The sequence below is a fragment of the Phyllostomus hastatus genome, unplaced genomic scaffold (assembly GCF_019186645.2).
Source record: "Phyllostomus hastatus isolate PE091 unplaced genomic scaffold, TTU_PhHast_1.1 phas_contig_1162, whole genome shotgun sequence".
Lineage (NCBI taxonomy): Eukaryota > Metazoa > Chordata > Mammalia > Chiroptera > Phyllostomidae > Phyllostomus > Phyllostomus hastatus.
In genome coordinates, this window is record NW_025333537.1 from 2,040,047 (window position 1) to 2,062,403 (window position 22,357).

Sequence of the window (22,357 nt, forward strand, 5' to 3'; positions counted from 1 at the left end):
CCCGCCCTCCTCCCGCCCCCCTCCCTCCCTCCCTCTCTCCCTCCCTCCCCGGCTGCGGGGCCAGCTTGATTTCATTAAGGGGTTTGGGGTGGGGACAGGGGGAGGGGTGGGGCCTCGCTGGGCCACACACATCCCGCCTCGGCTCCCACCCCGGCAGGCGGGCGCCCCCTCGACGTTCCGGGGAAGCCCAGATGGGGCACTTCCTCCCTGACCACGGGTCCCCAGGGTAGGCCGCGGCACACAGACAGACAGACGGGGCTGTCCCACAGTGCCCCCAAAACAGCAAGCTGGGGTCCCACCCTCTTTCCAAACAGGAAAGGACAGGGAAGCTCGGGGTGCCCTAGAAGTGAGGAGGGAAGTTCCCGGTCCTCGGTCCCCACTGGGGTCCGAGAGTGGAAGCCGGGGCGCGTGTGAGGCCCAGCATCCATGGTGACCTGACGCAGGGTCCAGGGCTGAGGTAGAGAGCCAGTTCCGGCACCCACGGCACGGCCCTGGTCCGGCCCTTGCCTCCTCCAAGCCTCAGCCTCCCCAGCAGCAGGGGTGGGCAGGAAGCTTTCTGGGCCCTCTCCGGCTCTGACGGGGCATTCTGGATCAGTGGCCTCACTCTACCCCAGGGGGTGCGGCCAGCGCGGGGGCTGTGGCCCCAGGGCACAGACGGGGCAGTGAGGCAGGGTGAGCTCCAGGGGCTCAACCAGGGGACAGAGGCAGGTCGGTGGTGGCACTGGAACCGGGACCTCTGGCTGGCCCGAGGGGTCCAGTGGGTCTGTGGGCCCTGCATCCGTTCTTTCACACCCTCGTTCATTCATTCAGCAGAGGAATGTTCTAGGTGTGCTTCGTGAACTGCTACAGCGCACCAGGCGCCGTGCCTGGCAGGCCTCGGGGGCGAACCAGACTCAGCCCAGCGCCCGGGGAGCACGAAGATTTCCGGGGAGAAGGACACGTGCAAACGTTACTCTTTCGCAAAACAAAAATGGGCTCGTGGCTGGAGAGAGGCCAGGTCAAGGGCTCAGGGACCCAGAGCAGAGAGAGGCCCACAGAGAGAGAGAGGGAGAGGCAGCGACGCGGTCCCAGAGGACCTGGCTGTGAACGAGCAGATTCTGGCCGCGAGGAGGCGCTGCAGGTGGAAGCTCCCCCGTGTGCGGGGGCGGAGCGGCTGCAGGGTAACGGGGGCTGGGCGAGTCCGCAGGAGGCCGGCGAAGGTCTCAGAACGTCATTCATCCAGCCTAAGAGCCCACTCTGTGCTCCTCCTTTGGGAGCAGAGCAGCTCCCGCAAGGAGTACGGGGCCCAGAGGCAGGTAGACCCAAGTTCAAATCCTGCCCCACACGGAGGCTCTGAGGAGGGAGACGGAGGGCGTGAGCGCGCTGGGCAGCGTCCACCAGAGGCCCGGTGCCTGGGTTTATCGTCGCTGCCGCAACCAGTCAGTCACCACGCACGTATCGGCTTCAAACAGCACACATTTATTCTCTCACGGTTCTTTTTTTTTAAGTATATTTTATTGTTATTCCATTACAGTTGTCCCCATTTTTGCCCCTTTGCTCTCCCCGACCCTGCCCACCCCCACCCCCACCCCCCAGTCAGTCCCCGCCCTCTTGCCCGTGTCCGTGAGTCATTCACGCGTGTTCTTTAGTCCGTCCACTCCCCTTCTCTCCGCCCCCATCCCGTCAGTACACTCCAGGGCCCCAGGCTTGTGCTTCTCCTTTCCCCGTTAGTTTATTTTTGTTCATTAGGTTCCTCTTTATAGGCGCGATCATAGGGTGTTTGTCTCTGACCGGCTCATTTCACTCAGCACAATATTCTCCAGGTCCACCCATGCTGTCACGAAGGGCAGGGGCTCCTTCTTCCTTTCTGCTGCGTAGTGTTCCACTGTGTAGGTGCGCCCCAGTTTTTCGGTCCACTCACTTACCCACGGGCACTTGCGCTGTTTCCAGCACTTGGCTATTGGACACAATGCTGCTATGAACACTGGGGTGCACAGGTCCTTTTGCACTGGTGTTTTGGGATTCTTTGAGTATAATCCCAGCAGTGGCCTCTCTGGGTCAAAAGGCAGATCCAGTTTAAGCAGTCTGAGGACCCTCCACACTGTTTTCCACAGCAGCCGCGCCAGTCTGCACTCCCACCAGCAGCGCGCCAGGGTCACCGTTCCTCCTCAGCCTCGCCAGGACTTGTGGTTTGTTGATTGACTGATTGACTGATTGATTTTTCGTGGTCGTTCAGTTACAGTTGTCCCCGCTTCCCTCTCTGCCCTCGTTGCTCTCTCTCCTACATGCGGCAGCCAGAAGTCGACAGTGGCTACAGCAAGGTGTCGGCCTCGCTGCATTCGTCCTGGCATCCCCGTGGGGGTAGGGGGTAGGGAGGGAGAGGGGAGAATCTGCCTCTTTGCCTTTTTTCTTTTAAATCCCCACCTGAGGACATATTTTTCATTGCTTTTATTTTTAGTTTTTAAAGATTGTGTTTATTTGTTTTTAGAGAGAGGGGAAGGAAGGGAGAGAGGGAGAGAAACATCAGTGTGTGGTTGCCTCTCATGCGCCTCCTACTGGGGACCCAGCCCATGACCCAGGCATGTGCCCTGACTGGGAATCCAACTGGAGACCCTTTGGTTCACAGGCCGGCGCTCGATGCACTGAGCCACACCGGCCAGGGTCTATTTTTCACTGCTTTTAGAGAGAGAAGACGGGAGAGAGAGAGAAACATTGGTGTGCGACAGAAACATCGACTGGTGGCCTCCTGCACGTGCCGGGACCAGGGATCGCCTACGCCTGGACCGGGAATCATAGCCACGACCCCTAAGTTATGGGATGACGCTCTTGCCAACTGAGCCACTCTGGCCAGTGCTGTGTCTCTGTCTTTTTTTTTTTTAAGATTTTATTTATTTACTTTTAGAGAGGGAAGGGAGAGAGAGAGAGAGAGAAACATCAATGTGCGGTTGCTGGGGGACGTGGCCTGCAACCCAGGCATGTGCCCTGACTGGGAATCGAACCTGCGACACTTTGGTTCGCAGCCCATGCTCAGTCCACTGAGCTACGCCAGCCCAGCACTGCCGGCACGCAGGGCTTCTTTGTCTTCTTAAGCCTCCAGAAACCACCCACATTCCTCGGCTCACAGGCCCCTTCCTCTGTGTCACAGCTGGCTGCTGTGGCCTGCGCTCTTGTCACTCTGCCACCTCTGGTCCTCTCCTCCAATCCCTCTTCCACTTTTAAGGGCCCTGGGGATGACACTGGGCCCGCCCCGATCATCCAGGACAATCACCCCGTCTAAGGACCTCAACGTAATCCCACCTGCAAACAAACCCTTTTCACCATGGAAGGTGACGCGTTCACGTTCGCAGGTTCCAGGGGCTGGGACGCGGACCTCCCTGGGGGGGGGGGGCGGCACTCCGTCCCCCACACTGTGGTTGCATACTGGTACCTGTTCCCTGGGGAGCCAGAATCATCCACCCTCCAAACACTGGGGCGGCTCCTCCTCCCATCGAGCCCACCTCTGCGCAGGCTCCGTGAGTGCTGCGGGGCAGGCGAAAGATGAAAGGAAGCCCACCTGACAGGTGCAGAAACTGAGGCTGACGGCAGGCTGACCTCCTGAGTTCTGGCAGCGTGGCGAGGATCACAGCCCTTTCTTCCTCCACCAGCCCCTGAGTCTTCCCTGGAAGTGACACGGCCAGGCCAGTGACCCCTGCCGCCAGGGGCTCTGCCCCGCTCGAGGGCTGTCTGCCCGTGTCAACACGCACACCCTCCTTCAGCCGACCCACAGTCCCAACCCGCCACCTGGGGCCGGAACAGCACGCACGTGGGTCCCCGATGGAAGCAGGAAGGACCGACCTGGGAGCACCAGCCCCAGCTCCCTCATCCCTGGGGGGTTGGGTGGGGGCGGGACTCATCGCTGCGCCTCTCTGGGTTGCTGCCAAACGCAGGGTTGTCTGCCCCGGGCCTGCCGGCACGAAGCTTGCAACACGCTGACACTCTACGTTTTCTTCATTCTGTGATCATTTCTTCCAGCGTTTACTGCGCAGTCAGCCCAGAATCAGGCCCTGGGGGGCAGTGACGAGCAAACAGAGGCACGGAGTTGACAGAGCAGAGGGGAGACCTGCCGTGAGTAAGAAAACAAACGAGTGAATGTCTAACTGCAAACCGGGCTAAGAGTTGGGATGAGATGCCTGAGGGGCCGAGGGAGGCTAGTCTTCGGGGGAGGGAGCTGGTTTGGTCCCGAAGGTCACGGAGGCCTCCATGAGGAAGTGATTGCAGAGCTGAAGAGGAGGAGGAGGTATTTAGGAAGGCAGCGATGCCAGAGAACCGCCCCGTGGTGAGAACAGCACGTGCAAAGGCCCTGAGGTGGATGGGAACCCAGCAGCTCCACGGCAGCTCCTAAAGACTGTTGTTGAGTAAGAGATGAGTCAGATCTGCGGGGACCTCAGACTTTGCCCGTTTTGTGCACTGCCTTACCTCCAGCATCTAAGACAGTGCCTGGAATACAGCAGGTGCTCAATGAATGCTTGTCGCTGCGTCAATGGCCACTCTCACCTCCACCCTTGCATTCCCACATTTTGACAACCTAACGCCCTGAGATTTTGTTCCAGCCACTCCTGTCCTCTCTGAGGGTCTCACCACCCCCATTCTCTGGTCCCAGGACCTGCTCCGGGGCCTGGCTGGATGATCCCCGAGGCCTGAACTGCCACGGCTCCAACAGGGCACAGGCAGGCCTGTGGCGGGCAGCGAGCCGGGCCACCCATTTGCAGCCTGTAATTTCGGAGGCACAGAGCAACGGGCCCTCTGCCCAGCCTTCAGGCCTCACCCTGTGCCTAACATGCAATTAGCAGTGGTGCCCCCCGCCCTGCTGAGCAGCCGCAGCCGAGGAGACAGGGCGGGCGAGGGCCAAACCCACCCGCCTAAAGCCTCGGCCAGGGTCCTCCCTGTTGAGCCTGGGGGGGCGGGGGGTGCCTAGTCCACCACAACCCCCAGCTCCAGCCTCTCGTGTGCTCAGAGCCCCCTCTAATTACATAGCTCCCGGGGCCACCAGGGCCCGTGCTCTGGGAGAAAAATAGCCCAAGCTTTTCATGTGGCCCGAGAGGCCGGGGCTGCGGCCCCATAGGCCTGGCCTCCAGAGGGACACCCGTGCAGCAGCCTCCCACTGGGTGCTGTAGGGAGGCAGGGTGGGCTTCATCCAGGCAGGACAGAGCTCCAGGTGTGCTGTGAAACCTCCCTGGGCCTCAGTTTCCCCATCTGTACATGCGGGATGCTTGCTTATTTCTCAGCTCTTCCCACCTGCCAGGCGCAGGGAGAGCTGTGGACGAGACAGGCCACACCTTTGCGCAGGCTGTTCCCTCTGCCCGCAGCACCACCCTCCGCATTCCCCACGCCTAGCCTGACCACCTCCCTGCACATCTTGTGGCTCAGTCATCGCCACCTCCAGGAAGCCCTCCCTGAACCCCAGCCTCTGCGAAGAGAGATCAGTGGCCTCCTCTAAGTTCCTGCACCCCAGACTCCGTCCGCACTCAGAGCAGATGGGGCTGTAACGGCCTGTGTGCACGTGTCTCCCCACACTGTTCACTTCTCGGGCCCAACATTGGGGACTTTTCTGTCCGTGCATCCCTAGCACCAGTGCCTGGAAAATAGCAGATGCTCCGTAAATTTCCTCCACTGGCTGAAGGACCCTAGTCCAAGCCGCCCGTGTTACAGCTGGGAAACAGAGCCCCAGGGAGGGGATGCACCGACCTTCGTTTGCTCCAGCTCCTGCCTCAGGGACCTCCTTGCAGGGGAGACAGAGGAGAACTAGTCAACTGGCAAATTGGGAAGATAATCCGATGCTGCACAATGTTGTCGAGGAGGTGAAAGGGATTGGGGGAGGGGAGTAGCTTTAGAGGGGCACTTGGAGAGGCGTCTGGACGAACACCTGCAGAAGGAGGGGAATCCCACAAGGAGCAGGAGGAACCGCGTCCTGGGCCAAGGACTCAGCGTGTGCAAAGGCCCTGAGGTGGGGGAGGGCTCGGTGCAGGCCCCCTCCCAGGAAACGAGGCTGGGTGCTGATGCGTTCTCAGGAGGGAGCAGGCAGAGCCTGGAAATGCGGAGCATTAGCCCCTGGTTCTGCCCCTCAGGCACCGTGGGCCCAGAGCCTCAGTTTCCCTTCCCGGTAGCAGCGGCTCCTCCTCCAAGCTCGGTCATCCTGGGATTCCAAGTGAATGTTCCACCCGTTTGCCCCCCCTCCACCCACCGCAAACTACGGGGTGCTCGCCCGCTACTGATGGCAGCGAAAACACCCAGCCGCTCTGGAGCCGGGAGGGCCGTCGTCGGGCAGGTTGTGTGGCGTTACCCAGCCGTTTCCCGGACGACCCAGCAACGTGACCCCTAGGTCTGCTCACCCAAGAGAAACAACACACAGCTACCCAAAAGCGAAGATGTGCGTGGTTGCTTCATCCACCACGGGAGGAAAAACCCCCAAAACTGGCAACAACTCAGACACCTACTACAGAAAGCCGGACGGGCAGACCGTGGCGCGCCCACCTGGGGGGACACTCACTTCTCAGCAGCGAGAGGAAGGGGCACAGCAGCGGGGGCGACTCCCGCAGGCTCGCGAGCGGAAGAACCAGGCCCAAAGGGACACTCTCACCGGGAGATTTCAGCTACATGGTTCTACGACAAAGGCGCCACTACGCTCTGGGGACGGAAGTCCAAAAAGCAGTCACCCGTGCTGGGTACTGGCCAGAAGGGGGCGCCAGGGGACCTCTGGGGCTGGAAGTGAGGGACACCCTCGCCGGGTGGTGGTGACATGGGCGCGTGGAAACACCAGGGTGCGTTCTTCAGACGTGTGCACTTCCACAGGCTGGGGCCCCACTAACAGTTCTCTTAGGAAAAATAAAGAAGCCCGCAGCCCTCTCTTTTGGGGGCGTCGTGGGGGGACCAGAGCTGACAGGACCTCCGGCCTGCTGTGTTGGTGTTGGTGGCGGTGGCCGGTCCAGCTGCGCGCAGCCTGGTAAACATTTACATTCCCCGGGCCTGTGCCGGGAGCAGCGGCTGCAGCAGCCCCAAGTGGGAGGGGAGCCGCAGGGGGGGGGGGGCGGGAATGTAAGTAAACATGAGCTGCCCCCTGCAGACTGGGCCTCCTCTCCTGCCCTGCCAGTGCCCCCTGCCCCCGGGGTCCCCGGGAGCCCACACTGCCCAGCTCTCCCACTCCACCCCCAACCCGTCATGGGAGGGAATTGGGGTGATGCTCCTGAACTCCCTTTGCAGATCTGTTGGCAAAGCGGGGGTCTCCCCCATCTCTGAGGAGCGGGGCTGGCCAGGAGTGAGAAGTGGGGAGGGCCTGGAGCTGGGCTTCGGGGTCCTAAGTCCCCTGAACACTCAGGATGCCCCTCCCATCTCCCCTGCTCTCCCCCCTCACTCTGCACAGAGACCTCCTGTCCCATCTTTTCCCCTCTGCTGCCCCCTCCCGCATTCCTTTCTCCTCCCCTCCCCCCACCCCCACGAGGAAGACGATGACAAGGATAACTTGGCAACGTGTGTGTGACACGGCAGATGGCGGCAGGGCGGGGAGGGAAGCCGGGCAGGGAAGGACGGCAGTGGAGCAAGGGGCGGACGGACCTGAGACAGGGGTCAGGGAGGTGGTGGGAGGAAGAGCCCTGCAGGCACCGCGAGGGCCTGGGGGGGGGGCACGGCGGGGGGAGGGGGAGCGCGTGGGGGGAGAGTTGCCCCCCCCAGGCCTGATCGCACAAGGCCTCTGCGGGCACCTGCGGGGGCTGGCTTTGCCCAGGAGTGGAGAAGCCGGGCCCGGTCCCGCAGCTGCGACACCCTGAACCTCGCTCCCTCTCCTGGCATCAGGCCCCTGTCCCCTGTGCCCATCCCCCCTTTCTCTCCCGGGCCCTGCCCAAGAGGCGGCTCTGGGTCTCCTCGTCCCTGGAGAGAGGCAGGGGCTCCTCCACGTGAACCTCCCTCGAGAAGGCCACACAGGTCCCCAGCCCAGACCGCCAGCTGCGGACGCAGCAGGGACCAGGAGCTGGGCTCCCGGGCGCTCCAGTGAACCACCTCCACTACCTCCTCTGGGCCGGAGTCGGCCTTTTGCACCTGGGCAGGGCTGCCTCCCAGCCACGGAAGGTCTTCCGACACCCAGATTCGCCCGCCTCGGGGAAAGGGCCACGTGGGGGTGACAGCAAGGAGGTTTGGCCCACCCAGGAGGAGCCAAGCTCACCTGCCTGCAGGGAGCGCTGGGTCCTGTGGCTGTGGAGCCGCGGGACCTTGGGCTAAGTTCCTCGGCCTCTCTGGGCCTCAGTTTTCTCATCTGTAAAATGGAGGTAATAATTACACCCACATCCCTGGATTACTGTGAGGAGACAATGAGCCTTGGCACCCAGCATTAAATCATTAAATAATAATAATAATAAAAATAAAAACAGCAACACAAGTGACATCTGGGACTGAAGCTCTGTCACACCATCTGGAAGGAGCATGCGCAAACCCCTGGCACAGAGCAGGCGCGCCCCAAGGGTGCTGCATGCAGAGGGGGGGATCAATTAGCAACCCCAGCCCCAGCCACCAACAGGTCGGTCCTCGGTCAGGAAGGGGCGCCCCATCCCAGGAGGAGTGTGCAGGCCCGGGGGCTTGCCCCCACCACCCTTGCCTCCACCCCCGGGCACCCCTGCCACCCCCGTCACCCCCCCCAGCACCCGCCACGCAGCCGTCGGGACTCCTGCATGCGCACAGTGGCTGAGTCCCGCCTCCCTGAGCCAGGACTCACGTGGGTGCTGGCTGGGGGGGATGGGCCCCAGCAGCTGGAAACATCTGGTTTGAATTGTCGGTTGGAAGCACCATCCAGGCAGCCAAGGAATTTGTGAGCTAATTTTAGGCTAAAAGACAGAGAGCTCGGCAGCCCGGCTGGCTCCCCAAACCTCAGGGGCGGGGCTTGGAGGCTGGGGGCGGGGCTTGGAGCCTCGGCGGCCCCTCAGCGGGTCCACGCCTGCCCCACGTGGCCAAGGCCTGTCCCCCCCAGGATGGGCACCCGCTGGGCAGTTGCAGCGTGCCGGCCACTGGAAGGGGGGTGCTCGCTCCACCCTCCCACAGCCCCAGGAGGAGCGAGGACGCTGCCCCCCCTTTCACAGGTGTGGGAGCTGGCAGGCGGGGGTGGGGGGGGGGTCGAACCAGGCCTGCCCCCCTCCAAGCCTTGGCCGCAAGGTCCCCTGGAGCTCCGAGCCCCGCACGTAGATTTTGTCGGTCCCCTGCCCTTGCCAAGCCTCCCCAGCACGTGTCCATCCAGTCAGGGTTTCCTGAGCCCGGCGGTGCGCCAGGCCGCGTGCGGGGACAACAGAAGAGCGAACACGGGGACAGACAGAGGCCCATCGCCTGCGTAGCAAGACTCAGGGCGTCCACGGCGTCACCACTGACCGTCACCAGGGCAGAGCTGTGAAGGGTGCCGGGGGCCGGGCTGCAGAGGGGGCCTCTCCGAGGGGGTGACATTCAAGGGGAGACCGCAGGGGTGAGAAGGTGCCGGCCATGCGGACGTCTGGGAAGAGAGGACCAGGCAGCAGGGACAGCGAGTGCCAAGGTCCTGGGGCAGGAGCCCGTGGAGAAGATGAGCCAGACGGTCACGGGGCCAGAGCGGAGGGAAAGTGAGAGGTGGCGGAGCTGCCCTTCCCTCACCCAACCATCACGTTTGCCCACAGGAGACGTGGGGGTCTGAGCGGGGCAGGAGTTGGGGCCAGGAGCTCTGGCTGGCGGGATGAGGGGACCCCCGTCCTATTGCACCGGCTCGTTGGCCAAGGCGCTGCTGAAACTCTGGGGGAAATCGCCTGAAGCCTGTCCCTCTTGGGGGCCCGAAGGCTGGACTCGAGTCAGGACAACAGCGTCTCCTGAAAGAACTCCTCCTAGAGAGCAGGGCGCAGCCCGCAGGGCTGAGGCTGGGGTGGCACGTGGCTCACTTGCACATGACCCCCTGGCCCCGCACCGACAGGGTCCACGAGCCCGGGACAGAGGACTGTGTCGGTGCCACCTCGGTGCCCTGGTCTCCTGCCACAGGGTCCTCCTCTCCTTTCATGGCCAAAGCAGCACCACGTCAGTCCCGCTACAGGGCTCAGTGGCAGCAGCCTGGTCCGGCCAACCGTGGTCACAAGGGTGCCGGCTCCGCGGGGCTCTGGGTGGCAAGAGCTGGGGCGGCTACGGGTACAGCCTCCCACCCACCAAGAGGACAGACACTCCACAACCAAGCCCATGGCCACACAGAAGCCGCTCTGGGTTCCCAGAAAGCTTCGAGGAGGGGAGCTCTGCGGGGCTCTCGGTGCTGAGCGGCAGGAGCAGCACCGCTGACTGTGGGACCAGGCGCCCCTGTGATGTGGGGGGCTGTCCGGTGCCCTATGGGGGGTCTGGCAGCATCCGCAGCTGCCTACTAGAAGCCCAAGCCCTTCCCACGGCAGAAACAACCCGAAGGATCTCTGCACACTGCCGAACGTCCCCTGGGGGCCCAACCCCCGCCCTCTGGGTGAGGACCGCCGGCTCAGAGCCCCGTGTGGACATTAGTGGCCATAGCAAGGTGGCTCTACTCAGCCGCCGGGGAGGCCGGGACCCCCAGACTTCCTAACACGTATGGTTTCGTTCCGTCCTCGGGGGAGGGGGGCACCAGGAGAAGACAGGCACGTTGAAAGGAGCAACCCTGCACGCCGTGGCTGGCCTCTCAACAGCTCCGCGCACTTCCTTCCCGTCTTTTCTCGGCATCTGGTGGTCCTCGCGCCACCGTAGCTCCGGCCGGCTGAGCACTCAGCCCTGGGCCCAGAGTTTCCTGGGCCCTGTCTCGTTGACCCTGCCAACGCCCCTACGAAGTGACGCCCCTATGACCCCATGTCACAGAGGAGGACACGGAGGCCCAGTTCAGTTAGCATCACACGGTGGCGTTCCTCCACGTTCTCCTGGAAACACACCGTTTTCAGCTGCTGAACAACCGTCTGTGAGAGGCTGGGTGGGCCGTGCCCCCCAGAGCCCCAGAGATCAGCGCCCCGCCCACCCGTGCCCGCCAAGGTGGGGGGCGGAGCGGCATGTCGTACGCATGTCCTCAAGGTCAGCCCTGTTTGGACCCCGAGTTCACTCGAGGTGCCTCACACACAGAGGTTCTGGCCCTTCCCAATTCTCTCTCGATTCTGCGCATTCTTTGCACCCCCCCTCTGGCCCGGGCCCCCCTCATCTTCACGCAGCCTCGCCCTCCTCCCGGCAGCCCGCCAGGCCTGGTCCGTGCCCCCGTGCACCTCCCGCTCTCCAAGCTGCTCTCCGTGCCTCAAACACCCTCCGCCACGTTATCGTCCCGCCCAAGTCCACAACTCCGCCTCTTTCAAGTCTCAGACCTTCTCCTGGCCCCTCCACACCCCACCCCCAAGGTCTGGCCACATCGCACCCACGCAGAGCCCCCAGCCCCACGCTTCTGGACGCTGGGCCCAGCCACAGTCTGGGCGATCATGTGCTTCCTCCCGCTCCCCCTCGAGACTCATGGGCCCCTGAAGGGCATCGCCAGCCCCGGTCTGCTCTCCTGGCATCCGAGGACCCGGCACGGGGCCTGGCACAGCGTGGGCACGCCGCAGCCATCGAGTTAGGGGCTCGGCTGAGTGCCTGCGGGGGTGGGCTATGGAGGACGAGTTTGGGGAAACTGTGTCCAGATCGGCGGCTGAGTGAGCCAGCCTGAGCGCGGAAGAGTGAGGGCCCGGAACAAACTTAGCATGCCACCCCCTGCCCACTTCCTGTCTGCCCGCCTTCCTTCCCCGTCGTCGTCAGAGCTGAGGTCGGCAGAGTCTGCTTGCTCCTCGGGGTGTCCTGGTGGAGCGAGCGTCCAGCTTTCTGCACCTCAGCCCCCTGCAGTAAAACGGGGTACCATGACTGTCCCACGTCACGGGGTTTTCGTGAGGCAGGGGCCGGCACGGGGCCGGGCATGCAGTCACCGCCTAGGAAAGGCCAGCTCCTTGTCCCCCGCCATCTCCCTGAGTCCTAGGCCCCAGCTCTGCTGTGTCCTGCTCTCGGCAAGGAGGGCGGCTGTGTTTCACTTCGTCACCCTCCCAAGTGCCGCTGTCTTCCCTTTAGCAGCCAGGAGCCACAAAGGGTGACGGATGGGGACTTCCGGGAGCCAGGGCTGGTCAGCAGGGATGAGAGTCTGGGACACGGGATTCCCCCAGGACCCCACTGTGATCTCAAGGACGGGGTGATGTAGTGGTGAGAGCGTGGCGTCCGGATTCAGGCCTGGGCCCCCGATCTTCACGCGTGACCTGGGTCAGGTGGCTTCTCTCAGCTTTCTCTGCTGTGAAGTGGGGGGGGCGGGGGGGTGGTGCCGGTGTCTCCTTCCCAGGCTGGTTGCGGGGACTGGGGGCATGTCGCAGGTGTGTGCACTCCGGCTGTGTTTGCTGGACGGGGTAAGTGGGCGATTCGGGTGCAGCGGGAGGCCAGGGCCGGAGGAAGGGACAGCGGTGTGTGAGCAGGAGCCGGCCGGACTCGGAGAGCTGAGAGTCGAATGTTCAGCATTTGGGGAGCCCGTTGTGTCGTAAGTTAGATCATATTACACTGAAAACCAAGGTCCGCAGCACTCAGACCTCATCACTTCCTGCTTATCTCACTACATTTGACTCTTGCCTACGCTGTTCCGATCGTTTACTCACATTGTATCATCTACCACACCAAGGGCTCGTTGCTCAAAATCGGCCATGGGGTATTTTGCACCAAGGCAACTGGCAGGCACTACACATCATGGCTTGGGTGCTAATCCACCACGGAAGCCGGTTGCTAAGCCTTTGCCTGCGCCCCGCTGGGTTCGCAGCCCCTACCGTCCGGTCTCCTTCATCCTCCAACGCTGGAACCGGGGGAGGCGCCAGGCTGCCAAAGGCGCCAAGAGCTGGTGCCGCGCGCCCCCTGGTGGCTGCTTTAAGCACCTGTCGTCACTGACTGACAAATTCTACACCTGGAGAAACGGGTAGAGATTCAGGCATTCCAGGACCCCTAGGACAAAGAGAAACCTGCTCCGTGGCCGGAAGGATGGGGTAACAGGACCCCGGCAGAACTGCACAGATGTTCCCCCAAGTCCCCAACCCCATGATGGTCCCCCAGCTGATTTTTCGGGTCGCTCCCGCGGTGGCAGTGAGTGCCGCGTCGCTCCTAACGCGTCAGCTGTCAGCCGTGCTTCTCATGGGCAGGCGGCCCCAGACCAGAGCGGACACCCCTCTCCCACCAGAGTGCCTTGAACATATCTTCCCTCCGTTTCACGCTGGTTCTAGAGGCTTAGGGTGGGGCCGGGGCCTGGGGTGGGGGGGACAGGCATTCCTCCTCCTCCCACTGGCTCTGCTGCCCGCCACTCCCCCTCCTGCCTTCCCCAGCCCTCCCGTTTCCCTCCAAGGCCCCTCTATGAGTGGCGGCCAGCACCCCCAGACTCAAGCCTCTCTCTGAAATCTCCCTTTGCAGGTTATATCCTGGAGTGGAGGGGTCCTTTGCTCCCACAGAGGCCACTGGAGACATTTTTTCTACAGGAGAAAAGTCTCCGGAGAGGAATGTTATTCCTCTTCTGGAAGGTAGACCAGTACGCCCTTTGCACAGCAGGTGGGTGGGTGGGTGGGGGCGGGAGTCTTCCTGTAGGAAGAAGGCTGCAAGGCCCTTGGAGGCAGGGGATCGAGAGCTTGAGTCCCCGCTCAGCCACTGTTGGGGGCCGGTGGCCTCACCTCGGTGAGCCTTGGCTTTCTGCTCCGACCCTCAGGATCAAGGTGGGCTTCCAGAGCCGCGATGCACGGCACGGTAAGGGCCACGTAAAGAGGGCAGCCAACTGCCCTGATTTGCTGGGGCTGCGTTTTCCCACGATGTGGGACTTCCAGGGCCAAAATCAGAAAAGCCTCAGGCAAGCTGGCACCTCTGGTTACCCTGCGCTTAAATCAAATCACAGGTCCACAAACTTACAGAGACTCATTCAGCCAGCCACCTGTTTATAAATAAAGTTTTATTAGAACTCAGCCAAACACATTTATTCATGACATATTACCATCGCTGCATTCATGTGATGCAAACAGGGTGGAGAAGTTGCAACAGAGACCATGTGGCCCACAACACCTAAAACGTTTCCTGCCTGGCCCTTTAAGAAAAGTCTGTTGGCCCCACACTTTAAATGACAGAGCCCGCCCTGCAGTCGGACACAGGGGCAGGCAAGAGAGGGCAGGAAGGCCGTCACTCTGTCATGAGAAGGACGTTTGCCGGTCCGCACAGCGTCAGAAAAGTGTGTAGCCTTCGGCTCGCCAACCCTGCCCCAGCCTTCCAGGGCAAGGCCGCACCCTGGGCTCTGGGGAGGAGTATCTGGGAAAATTCAAGCCGCCCTCCCGTGGGGCAGCAGCAGGAAGTGGCCTCGGGAACCCAGCACTGCTCAGTACCTGTCCCCAAAATGCATGACGAACATGGCCACCAGGGGGCAGCAGCGGTGGGGCGAGGGCAGGGCCAGAGTCTTCCCTGGGTTCAGGAGAGAGAGGCTCCAGCAGCCAGGAGGAAGGGGAAACCACGGCTGCCCTCCGGCCTGGGGGAGTGGCCAGAGGTTCTGCCCTAGAGGTCCTTACCCCTGGGGGACTTCCTCGAAGCCCAGACGCATGGCCCAAGCCTGGTGCTCGGCAGTGGCCAGGAGGGCAGTGGCGGGAGCAGGGAGACAGGGGTCCCGCTCCAGCGGTTGGGCAGGGGAGCTAAGGGAGAAAGCTGTGCAGGGTGAGGTCGTCCCCTTCGCGGTCCTCCCCGGACCCTTCCTTTCGGCCTGGCTTCTTGGTGGCGGGCAGGCTGCCGTTGGCGGTGACCGCGGGCCCCTCCTCCCCCTCGGGCAGCAGGGCCGAGATGCAGACCATCTCGGTGGGCGAGTAGTTGCGCACGGGGTACATGTGGTTCTTGCGGGAAAGGCGGACGGCCAGCACCACGGTGCACACGAGGAAGGTGGTGGCCACCAGGGCCAGCACAAGGATGGCCAGCAGGCAGTGCTTCACCGGGACGTAGTCCAGGCCGCTGGTGGGGCTGGAGGACACGGGGCTCCGGGGGGAGAGCGCCTGGCTGTGTTCCTGCTGTTTGATGGAGCCACCAGACGGAGTGCTGACTGCCATGGCGGGGCCCCCGGGGGGGTCAGAGGGCACAGGATGGGCTGTGGTTAGGTCCCGTGGGGTAGCAGGTTGTGTGGATGGGGCCTTCATGGTGGCTGGGTCCTTGGGCAGGGTCTCCGTGGCAGCCGGCTCTGTGGAAGGGGCCTCCGTGTCAGGGGCCTCTGTGGCAGCTAATGCTGTGGACAGTGCCTCCATGGCAGCTAGCGCTGTGGTCAGGGCCTCTGTGGCCACAGGTTGGGTGGACAGTGCCTCCATGACTGAGGGTTCTGTGGACAGTGCCTCCATGACTGAGGGTTCTGTGGACAGTGCCTCCATGACTGAGGGTTCTGTGGACAGTGCCTCCATGACCGCAGGTTGGGTGGACAGGGCCTCCATGGCCACGGGTTGTGTGGACAGGGCCTCCATGGCCGCGGGTTGGGTGGACAGGGCCTCCATGACCGCAGGTTGGGTGGACAGGGCCTCCATGACCGCGGGTTGGGTGGACAGGGCCTCCATGACCGCGGGTTGGGTGGACAGTGCCTCCATGGCCTCGGGTTGTGTGGTCGCAGCCTCCGTGGCAGCTGGCCCCATGAACAGGGCACTCACGGAGGCCAGCTCTGTGGATGGAGCCCCCTGTGTGGATGAAGCCCCCTGTGTAGATGAAGCCTCCGTGATGGGAGGGATTGAAGTGACCAGCTTTTGGGGCAGAAAGATTGGCGTGATGGGAATCCCCGCTGTCACAAACTCCGTGCCGAGGTCCCTGATGGTTGCCCCTCTCGCATCCGGGCCAGTAGAGTCGCCTCTGACCACCCCCAGAGGGGCCGGCTCAGGAGTACCAGGCCCTGCAGAATCTCTCTGCCCCAGTAGTCCCGTCGCAGCCTGGAGGTTGGGGCTCAGGGTCACAGCCTCTGTGCCATCATTTCCAAGCATCTCTGGAGGGTCTGTGTTATAGGACTCTTCGTACACGTCAAAGCCATCGTCCCCAGGGTCCACCTGCCTCCGGGCCCGGGCAAACAGGTGGTCTGGGGCTTCTTTGGCCGCATCCTCCCAGGTGTCCCACGCTTGGAGGCTGCTGCCAGGGCCCAACAGGGTCAGCAGTAGGAGGAGTTGCAGAGGCATGGCACCTGGAGGGAGACACAGACAGAGGGGACATCAGGACCTTGACCCCTGGGCTTGCTGAGCGCCCCCGACTGCAGTTCTGGATGACCGCAGCTGGGCAGACACGTGACGTTAGGCACCCTCACAGCAAAGCCCGTGCCCGGCGCACAGCAGGCCCTGAGCAAACAGCAGCTGCTACCGTTTATCAACAGGAATGAATCCACGTGGGGGAGCTTCCACCGCCTCTCTGCGGTGCACAGACACCGCTCCCCTCCCTACCGTTCTCGACGAAAGCTTTTTATTTGTGGGCAAGACAGTCCACTGGGGTGCAGGCGGACAATACTAGCCCTTCTAGCCATGTGAACTTTTATGGCACCCGTTCTTAATTTTTATGTGTGTATGCATTCATAACATAACGTGAACAGAGTAGCACCTGTGTGCGATTTATAAACAGACGCAAGGACTCATCCGCTGACGGCGTCCATGAGCAAAAGATTTTGGAGACCGCAGGTCTTCAGGATGAAGCTGCCTGTTTGGACTCCGGAGGCCTCTTGGGGTCTGACCCTGGCCCCTCTGCTCCACCTCCCCCGGTCCTGGCCCCCGACCCGTGTGGCCCTGGCCTGCCCCTCAGATGCTCAGTTTTTCACATCCTTCTCAGCGTCTCTGCTGGGTCTGGGCCCTCTTGGCCGTGTCCTCACGTCCACCGTGGGGACGGCAGCCCCCACCTCAGGGGCTGTTGTGAGGCTGAAATGAGGTAATACCACGAGCCCCAGCCAAGGGCAGCTACTTCGATGCTTTCGGAAACCCTACTCCGTAAGTCCCCCAGGGCCCAGAGCCATCCGCTGTGCTCTCCGGGGCCAGAGAAAAACCTTCGCTGACCAGCCCTGCCCTCGGGGAGCTGACGGTCCCCTCGCTGGCCTGTGGGCAGGTCACTGCGCATCCTGGCATTGCCTCCAGCCTCCAGACCAGGCAGCCCGAAAGGGCAGCGCCTCTGCTCCGGGCCAGCTCCCTGGTCTTTCCCCTTGGCATTGTGACCGCTCGTGCATCCTTGGTTTCTCTCTCCCCACACTCCCCGGCCCCGGCTGGGGTTTGTGCGATTCAGGATCTTGCCTTAGAGGGAGATAGCTGCGCTCCAGGGTGGGCTTCGGGTATTTCTGGGTCCCTGGACATAGGACCCTCCCGCCGTGTGCCACCCCTGCCACAGCGCCTGGGGCAGGGTGAGCTGGGATGATTTCCAGCCCCTTCCCTGCAGCGCGAGGAGCAGCTGCTTAGCACTCCCTGAGTAACTGTGACTTACCCACAGTTCCCTCAGCTTCCAGCCTCAACCCGACCTCCTGCGCCTGTTGGTGAGAATTACATTGGTTTCTAAAATGCCAGTCTGGACATATCTTAAAATAATTTCTTAAACCAAACTTCTTGATCTTTGCATCAGACACGGCTGGCCCTTGCAATTACCGGTATCCTCATTTTACTGAGGAGGGATGAGACTCAGAGAGGTAAAGCAATTTGCCCAAAGACACACAGCTGGAGAGCGGCAGAGCTCGGCTTTGAACCCAGGGAGGATACAGGAAGGCTGTCGGGGGCGGACGGAGCGAAGGCTGGGCGGAGAGCATAGCTCGCTGTGTTTGCGGCGAGTGCTGGGAACCCAGCTGAGAGGGGGAGGGCAGAGTAGGGATAAGGAGGGCCTTGAGGGCCAGCTCCCTATGTACTGGGCGCCGTGCAGGGCACAGGGGTGGGGACACAGACTACGGGGTCCCACGGAAAGGCTGTTGAGTCCTGGCTGAGCCTTTTACAGGCAGGATGACCTTCACACCGATCTTTGCCTTTCTGGGCCTCAGTTTCCTCATCTGTACAATGGGAGCCACCAACAGTCCCTGTCTCATGGGGCTATTGAGAGAATGCAGTGAGGTGACGTGGATTCAAAAGTTCCAGGCGCACACTAGGTGCTTCATACATGTGTTGCACACACATGCGCACATACACGTGCACACATGTTATTTGCCTCCTTGACCCGCCTTCCGGGGGCGGAGTTCCTCCTTGGGGGAAGAGCATATGGCCTAACCTTGGCCCCACTTTCCCAGGGCGGAGGAATTCAGGGGGAAGCCAGCAGCTCAGAGCCTTGCTTCCTACTTATGAAAAGGCTCACCCCCACCACCCCCACTCACACAGTTCTTGGTTCCTGGAAGGCTGGGCTGTCAGTCACTTCCTGGGGGCGGAGCGAGCGGGGCAAACACTCAAGGCCCAACCCACCAGCTCCGGGGTGGGGAGAGCCCTCCGAGAGAGCCGGGAACCCCTCTTTCTGCAGGCTGGCCGCTGGGAGGACACCATGGAGGGGCCGGGGTCTGTTCCCAAGGGGGGCCCTGCACCCTGCCCCCATCCCCACCGTCCCCTGCATGCAGAGTTGTGGGGGGTGGGGGACACCTCTTAGCAGCTGTGTGACCTGAGCAGGTCACTTCACAGTCTCTGAGCCTCAGTTTCCTCACCTGTAGAACAGGTACAACTGTTTCAAAGAATGGTCACGAGAATGGGATGAGCTGCTGCGGCGAAGGTCCCCGGGGCTGGCATCCAGTAGGGCGTATTTTGTTTGGGGGGGCTCTCTCTGGGCCTGTGGGCAGAGGAGCAGGGGCAGGTGCACCCAGGGAGGGTACAGAGGTGGCAACCTCCCCTCCCCCACAAGGAGTCAGGGAAGCTTCAGGGTCCTGTGTGAGAGCCAAGACCTCCCCCGCCAGCAGAGAAAACAGACGAGTGCAGGGGCCCTGGCCCGGTGGCTCAGCTGGTTGGAGCGTCATCCCGTGTCCTGAAAGGCTGTGGGTTCGATTCCCAGTCAGGGCAGGTACCCAGGTTGCAGGTCCGGTCCCTGCTCTTGAGTACGTACAGGAGACACGCAATCGACGTTTCCCTCGCATCGATGTTCCTTTCCCCCCGCCCCTTCCTCTCTCTCTGAAGTCAGTGGACATGTCCCCGGGTGAGGAATTTTGGAAGAAAGGCAAGCCCGCATCTCCTTGCCTGGGCCCGGGTAGGGCGACCTTCTTGTCCTGGATGTCCCCGCCGTGAGCCCTGGGGATCCCTGGCCCCAGCCCCCACGCCCCTCGGGCCCAGGCAAGCTGGGCAGCTGCTCCCCCCACCCTGGGGCCTGCTGTGCCGTCCCGCAGGCTTCAGAGGGAAGGGGCCACCCCAGGCGGAGGCTGGGCCAGCCCCAGCCCATGGAATGGGAGGGACACCGGCTCCCAGAGGTCCTGTGGGTCCGGGGGCCACGCAGGGAGCAAGGAGAGGGGCAGAAACGTCGGGCGGTGGCTCGAACGTTTGCTGAAGTAAAGCTGGTGTAACACAACAAAAGCTGTATTACGAAGCCCTCGCTGCACGGGGTGGGGGTGGGGGGCTCTGCCGTCCCCTCATCGCCTGAGGGGACCTCCTCCCTCTTCACTGCACCCTGGCTGCGGGGATGCCCATTACGCAGATTAGGAAAGCGAGGCTCTGAGTCACTTCCTCCAGGCCCCTCGTCCCACCTGTCTGTCTGTCTGTCCGTCCGTCCACAGCTGGCAGGAAGACAGCCACACACTGCAGGAGGGCTGGGTGGGGCTCCGAGTCGGGGGCAGGGAGCTGTCGCGCCTTTTTCGTCTTCTACTCACCCAAGGGAGGAGGCCAGACTCTGCCTATTTCCTATCTTTCGCCCTAAAATAAGGCTGGACTCAGGGGGGGTGCGCAGCCCGCTGGGGGGCCCACACCCGAGCTCCAGGCACCCGCTCTGTGCAGCCACCCTGGGCTCAGGAAAGACACCCATGAGACTCCTAGGCACTCGGGACCTCCCATTCAGAACCTTGGACCCCGGGAGTCCCAAAGTTCAAGTTCTAGGAACCTTAGGATCCGAAAGACTGAGCCTCCCGGGGTGCTGGCTGAGCAGCTTCAGGAGCGGGGAAGGCTCCACATCCCCAAGCCGGTCAAACCGAGGCCCCGGTGACGCCCCCCGCCACCAGACCCCCAATCCTAGTGCAGGTCTACGTCTTCTCAGACAGGACGGGGCCTAGCCCAACTTGGGGTCAAACCCAGCATCAAACCAGATCCAGTCCCGGCCCTGTGGTTCACAAGCTGTGTGACCTCAGGCGACTGAACTCACCTCTCTGAGCCCCGGGTTCCTGGCTGGAACACGGGGGCAATGGTAGCACTTGCCCCGTATGGGGTTGGGGGTTCAAGTGAGCAGGTCAGGTTGCCCATTCAGCACATAGTAAGTGCTCAATAAAGGCCAGCTCTTCTCATTGTCATTCTGCATTTAGGGCCGCGTCCCTGAAAAGTCCCCCGCCCTGGGACAGCTTTGATACAAGTCTGACCTTGTCGGTCAGGGAGGGCCAGGAGGAAGCCCTGGGGGGCAGGGTACAACCTCAGCCTCCTCTGGCTCGTAAATCACACACAAACAACACCCCTTTTTTATTACAACATCATAAGCGTGTAATTCTGTCACATAGCAATAGCGCACTCAGTCACGCCCATGACACTTCAGGTGACATGTCCAAATTCACACTACAGAGTATCCCACCCGCGTTACCACCCTGCCGACCGCACTCAAGCAGGACTCACCCCTGCCGGACCCTGCCAGTGTGTGCGGAGCGTCGACCCCGTGTGGGGCCCAGGCTAAGGGCTCTGCGTGAACTGCCAGCTCGCTGGGGTGGGGGGGCGGCCCTATGACCCAAGCAGCAGCTTGTCCCCTCTGAGCCTCGGTCTGCTCTGGCTGGGCCGAGGTTCCCAGGAGGCGCGGCCAGGAGCCCGGCCGCCCAACCCTCCCCACATCCGGGTTTCACTCTCCCGAGGCTGCCGGTCAAGCCTGGGAGGTGGCATTTGCCACTTACGGTGTGGCCAGCGCAGGGAACACCCTGAGTAAGCCATTCCTGGGGCCCGAGGCCCGGGAGCCACTTCCTGAGCTCCCTGCCCGGGGGCTTGGAGAGGCTTGGCCTGGGGAACTCGAAGCCAGAGGCAGGAGGGGGAAGCAAGCCGAAGGGTCCGGGCAGGAAGGAGGAGGATCCCAGGTAACCGGGGCCCTGACCCTCGTCTATGGTGTGTGCGCGCAGGGGGCACTGCTTGGGCCACCAGCCACACCCCCCCCATTTTCCTTTTTGCCCCTGAAGCACCCCCATACACATTAAGAGTATTGTAATTAGTTTTTGCTAGCAATAGTATCCTAATTCTAATATTTTAATCATTGGTTAGGAACACATGTCGTTTCCTCGATCTTATGCAAAACAAAAAAAGCGCAAAGAGCCCCGGCCAGCTGGCTCTGCTGGCTGGAGCACCGTGCCGCGCACCAGAGGTCCGTGTGTGGTCGGGGCGCATACACAAGGCCAAGGTCAAGGTTTCTCTCTCACATCGATGCCTCTCTCTCTCTCTGCCTCCCTCTCTCTCTAGAACCAAGACACATATCCTCGGGTGAGGATTAAAAAAATAAACAAACATGAAACAGCACGAAGGAGGCAGCTGTGGAGACGATGTTTTCACGGACGGAGCCTGCAGTCCTCCTAGGAGTCGCCCGGGCCCAGCCCCAGCTCTGCGCCTGAGCAAACCCCTTCACTGTCTGGGCCCCGGTATCCTACCCGTGGAAGCGGGGGGTAGGATGGGTTTTAGGGAAACGCTCCCCATTTCTCCAATTTTTTGAATTCAGAATATCTCCAAGCCATGAGGGCAGATGGCAGTGGAGGGGAGGAAGCCTCAGTGGAGACAGCAGAACGAGGCCAGGCACTCCAGGGAGACCTTGGTCCCAAGGCCCCTGACTTTTGGGTTGCCCTCCCTCCCCAGGGGCACAGCTCAGGGCCTGCCCCCACCTGCCCTCAGCTGCCAGGCAGGACTGCTGGCCCCTGGGGTACCCCCAGCCACTCCCTGTGGTTTTAGAAGCCAGCCAGCACTTACCGTGCTCAGTAGAGCATGGGACAGTTGCCTTGTGGTCCCAAGAGAAGTGGCTTCTCTGTTTTAGCGACAAGGACCCAGCCCACACTGCAGGGCCCTGCTGTGGCAGCCCCTGCCGTGGTCCTAGACCCTGCCAACGCCCAACGGCTGAGTGTGAAAAAAGGAAGCGAGAATGTGGTTGCTCAGGGCCACGTGACGGCCCATACCTCCTTGTTTGTGACAGCTCCGGTAACACTGTGAACTGCCTGCCCTGGGTAGGGGTGGGAGGCAGGGGCCCGTGGGGCCTGATGTCATGCTTGTGTTCCGGTAACCATGAAAACACAGAGGGCCACGTGGAAATCTGG

At 62.1% G+C, this 22,357-nt stretch overlaps 1 protein-coding gene across 6 annotated transcripts; it reads right to left on the minus strand.

Moving 5' to 3' along the window:
• Window positions 1–13,904: 13,904 nt before the first annotated feature.
• On the minus strand, window positions 13,905–22,156 carry SELPLG (selectin P ligand). 6 transcript variants are annotated; one of them, XM_045842879.1, is made up of 4 exons: window positions 22,017–22,156; window positions 18,608–18,729; window positions 17,422–17,464; window positions 13,905–16,150 (listed from the first exon to the last, which is right to left on the minus strand). In XM_045842879.1, exon 4 carries the CDS (start codon window positions 16,143–16,145, stop codon window positions 14,646–14,648), a length of 1,500 nt encoding a protein of 499 aa, XP_045698835.1. In that variant the 5' UTR covers window positions 16,146–16,150; window positions 17,422–17,464; window positions 18,608–18,729; window positions 22,017–22,156; the 3' UTR covers window positions 13,905–14,645. The 6 variants fall into 6 exon arrangements, with proteins under 6 accessions (XP_045698835.1, XP_045698825.1, XP_045698814.1 ...); XM_045842869.1 differs by lacking the exon at window positions 18,608–18,729; XM_045842858.1 differs by lacking the exon at window positions 17,422–17,464.
• Between the last annotated feature and the right edge of the window lie 201 nt (window positions 22,157–22,357).

Bases quoted from the DNA above. Each gene is read 5' to 3' on its own strand.
- SELPLG (XM_045842851.1), bottom strand. From the start codon at position 16,145: ATGCCTCTGCAACTCCTCCTACTGCTGACCCTGTTGGGCCCTGGCAGC.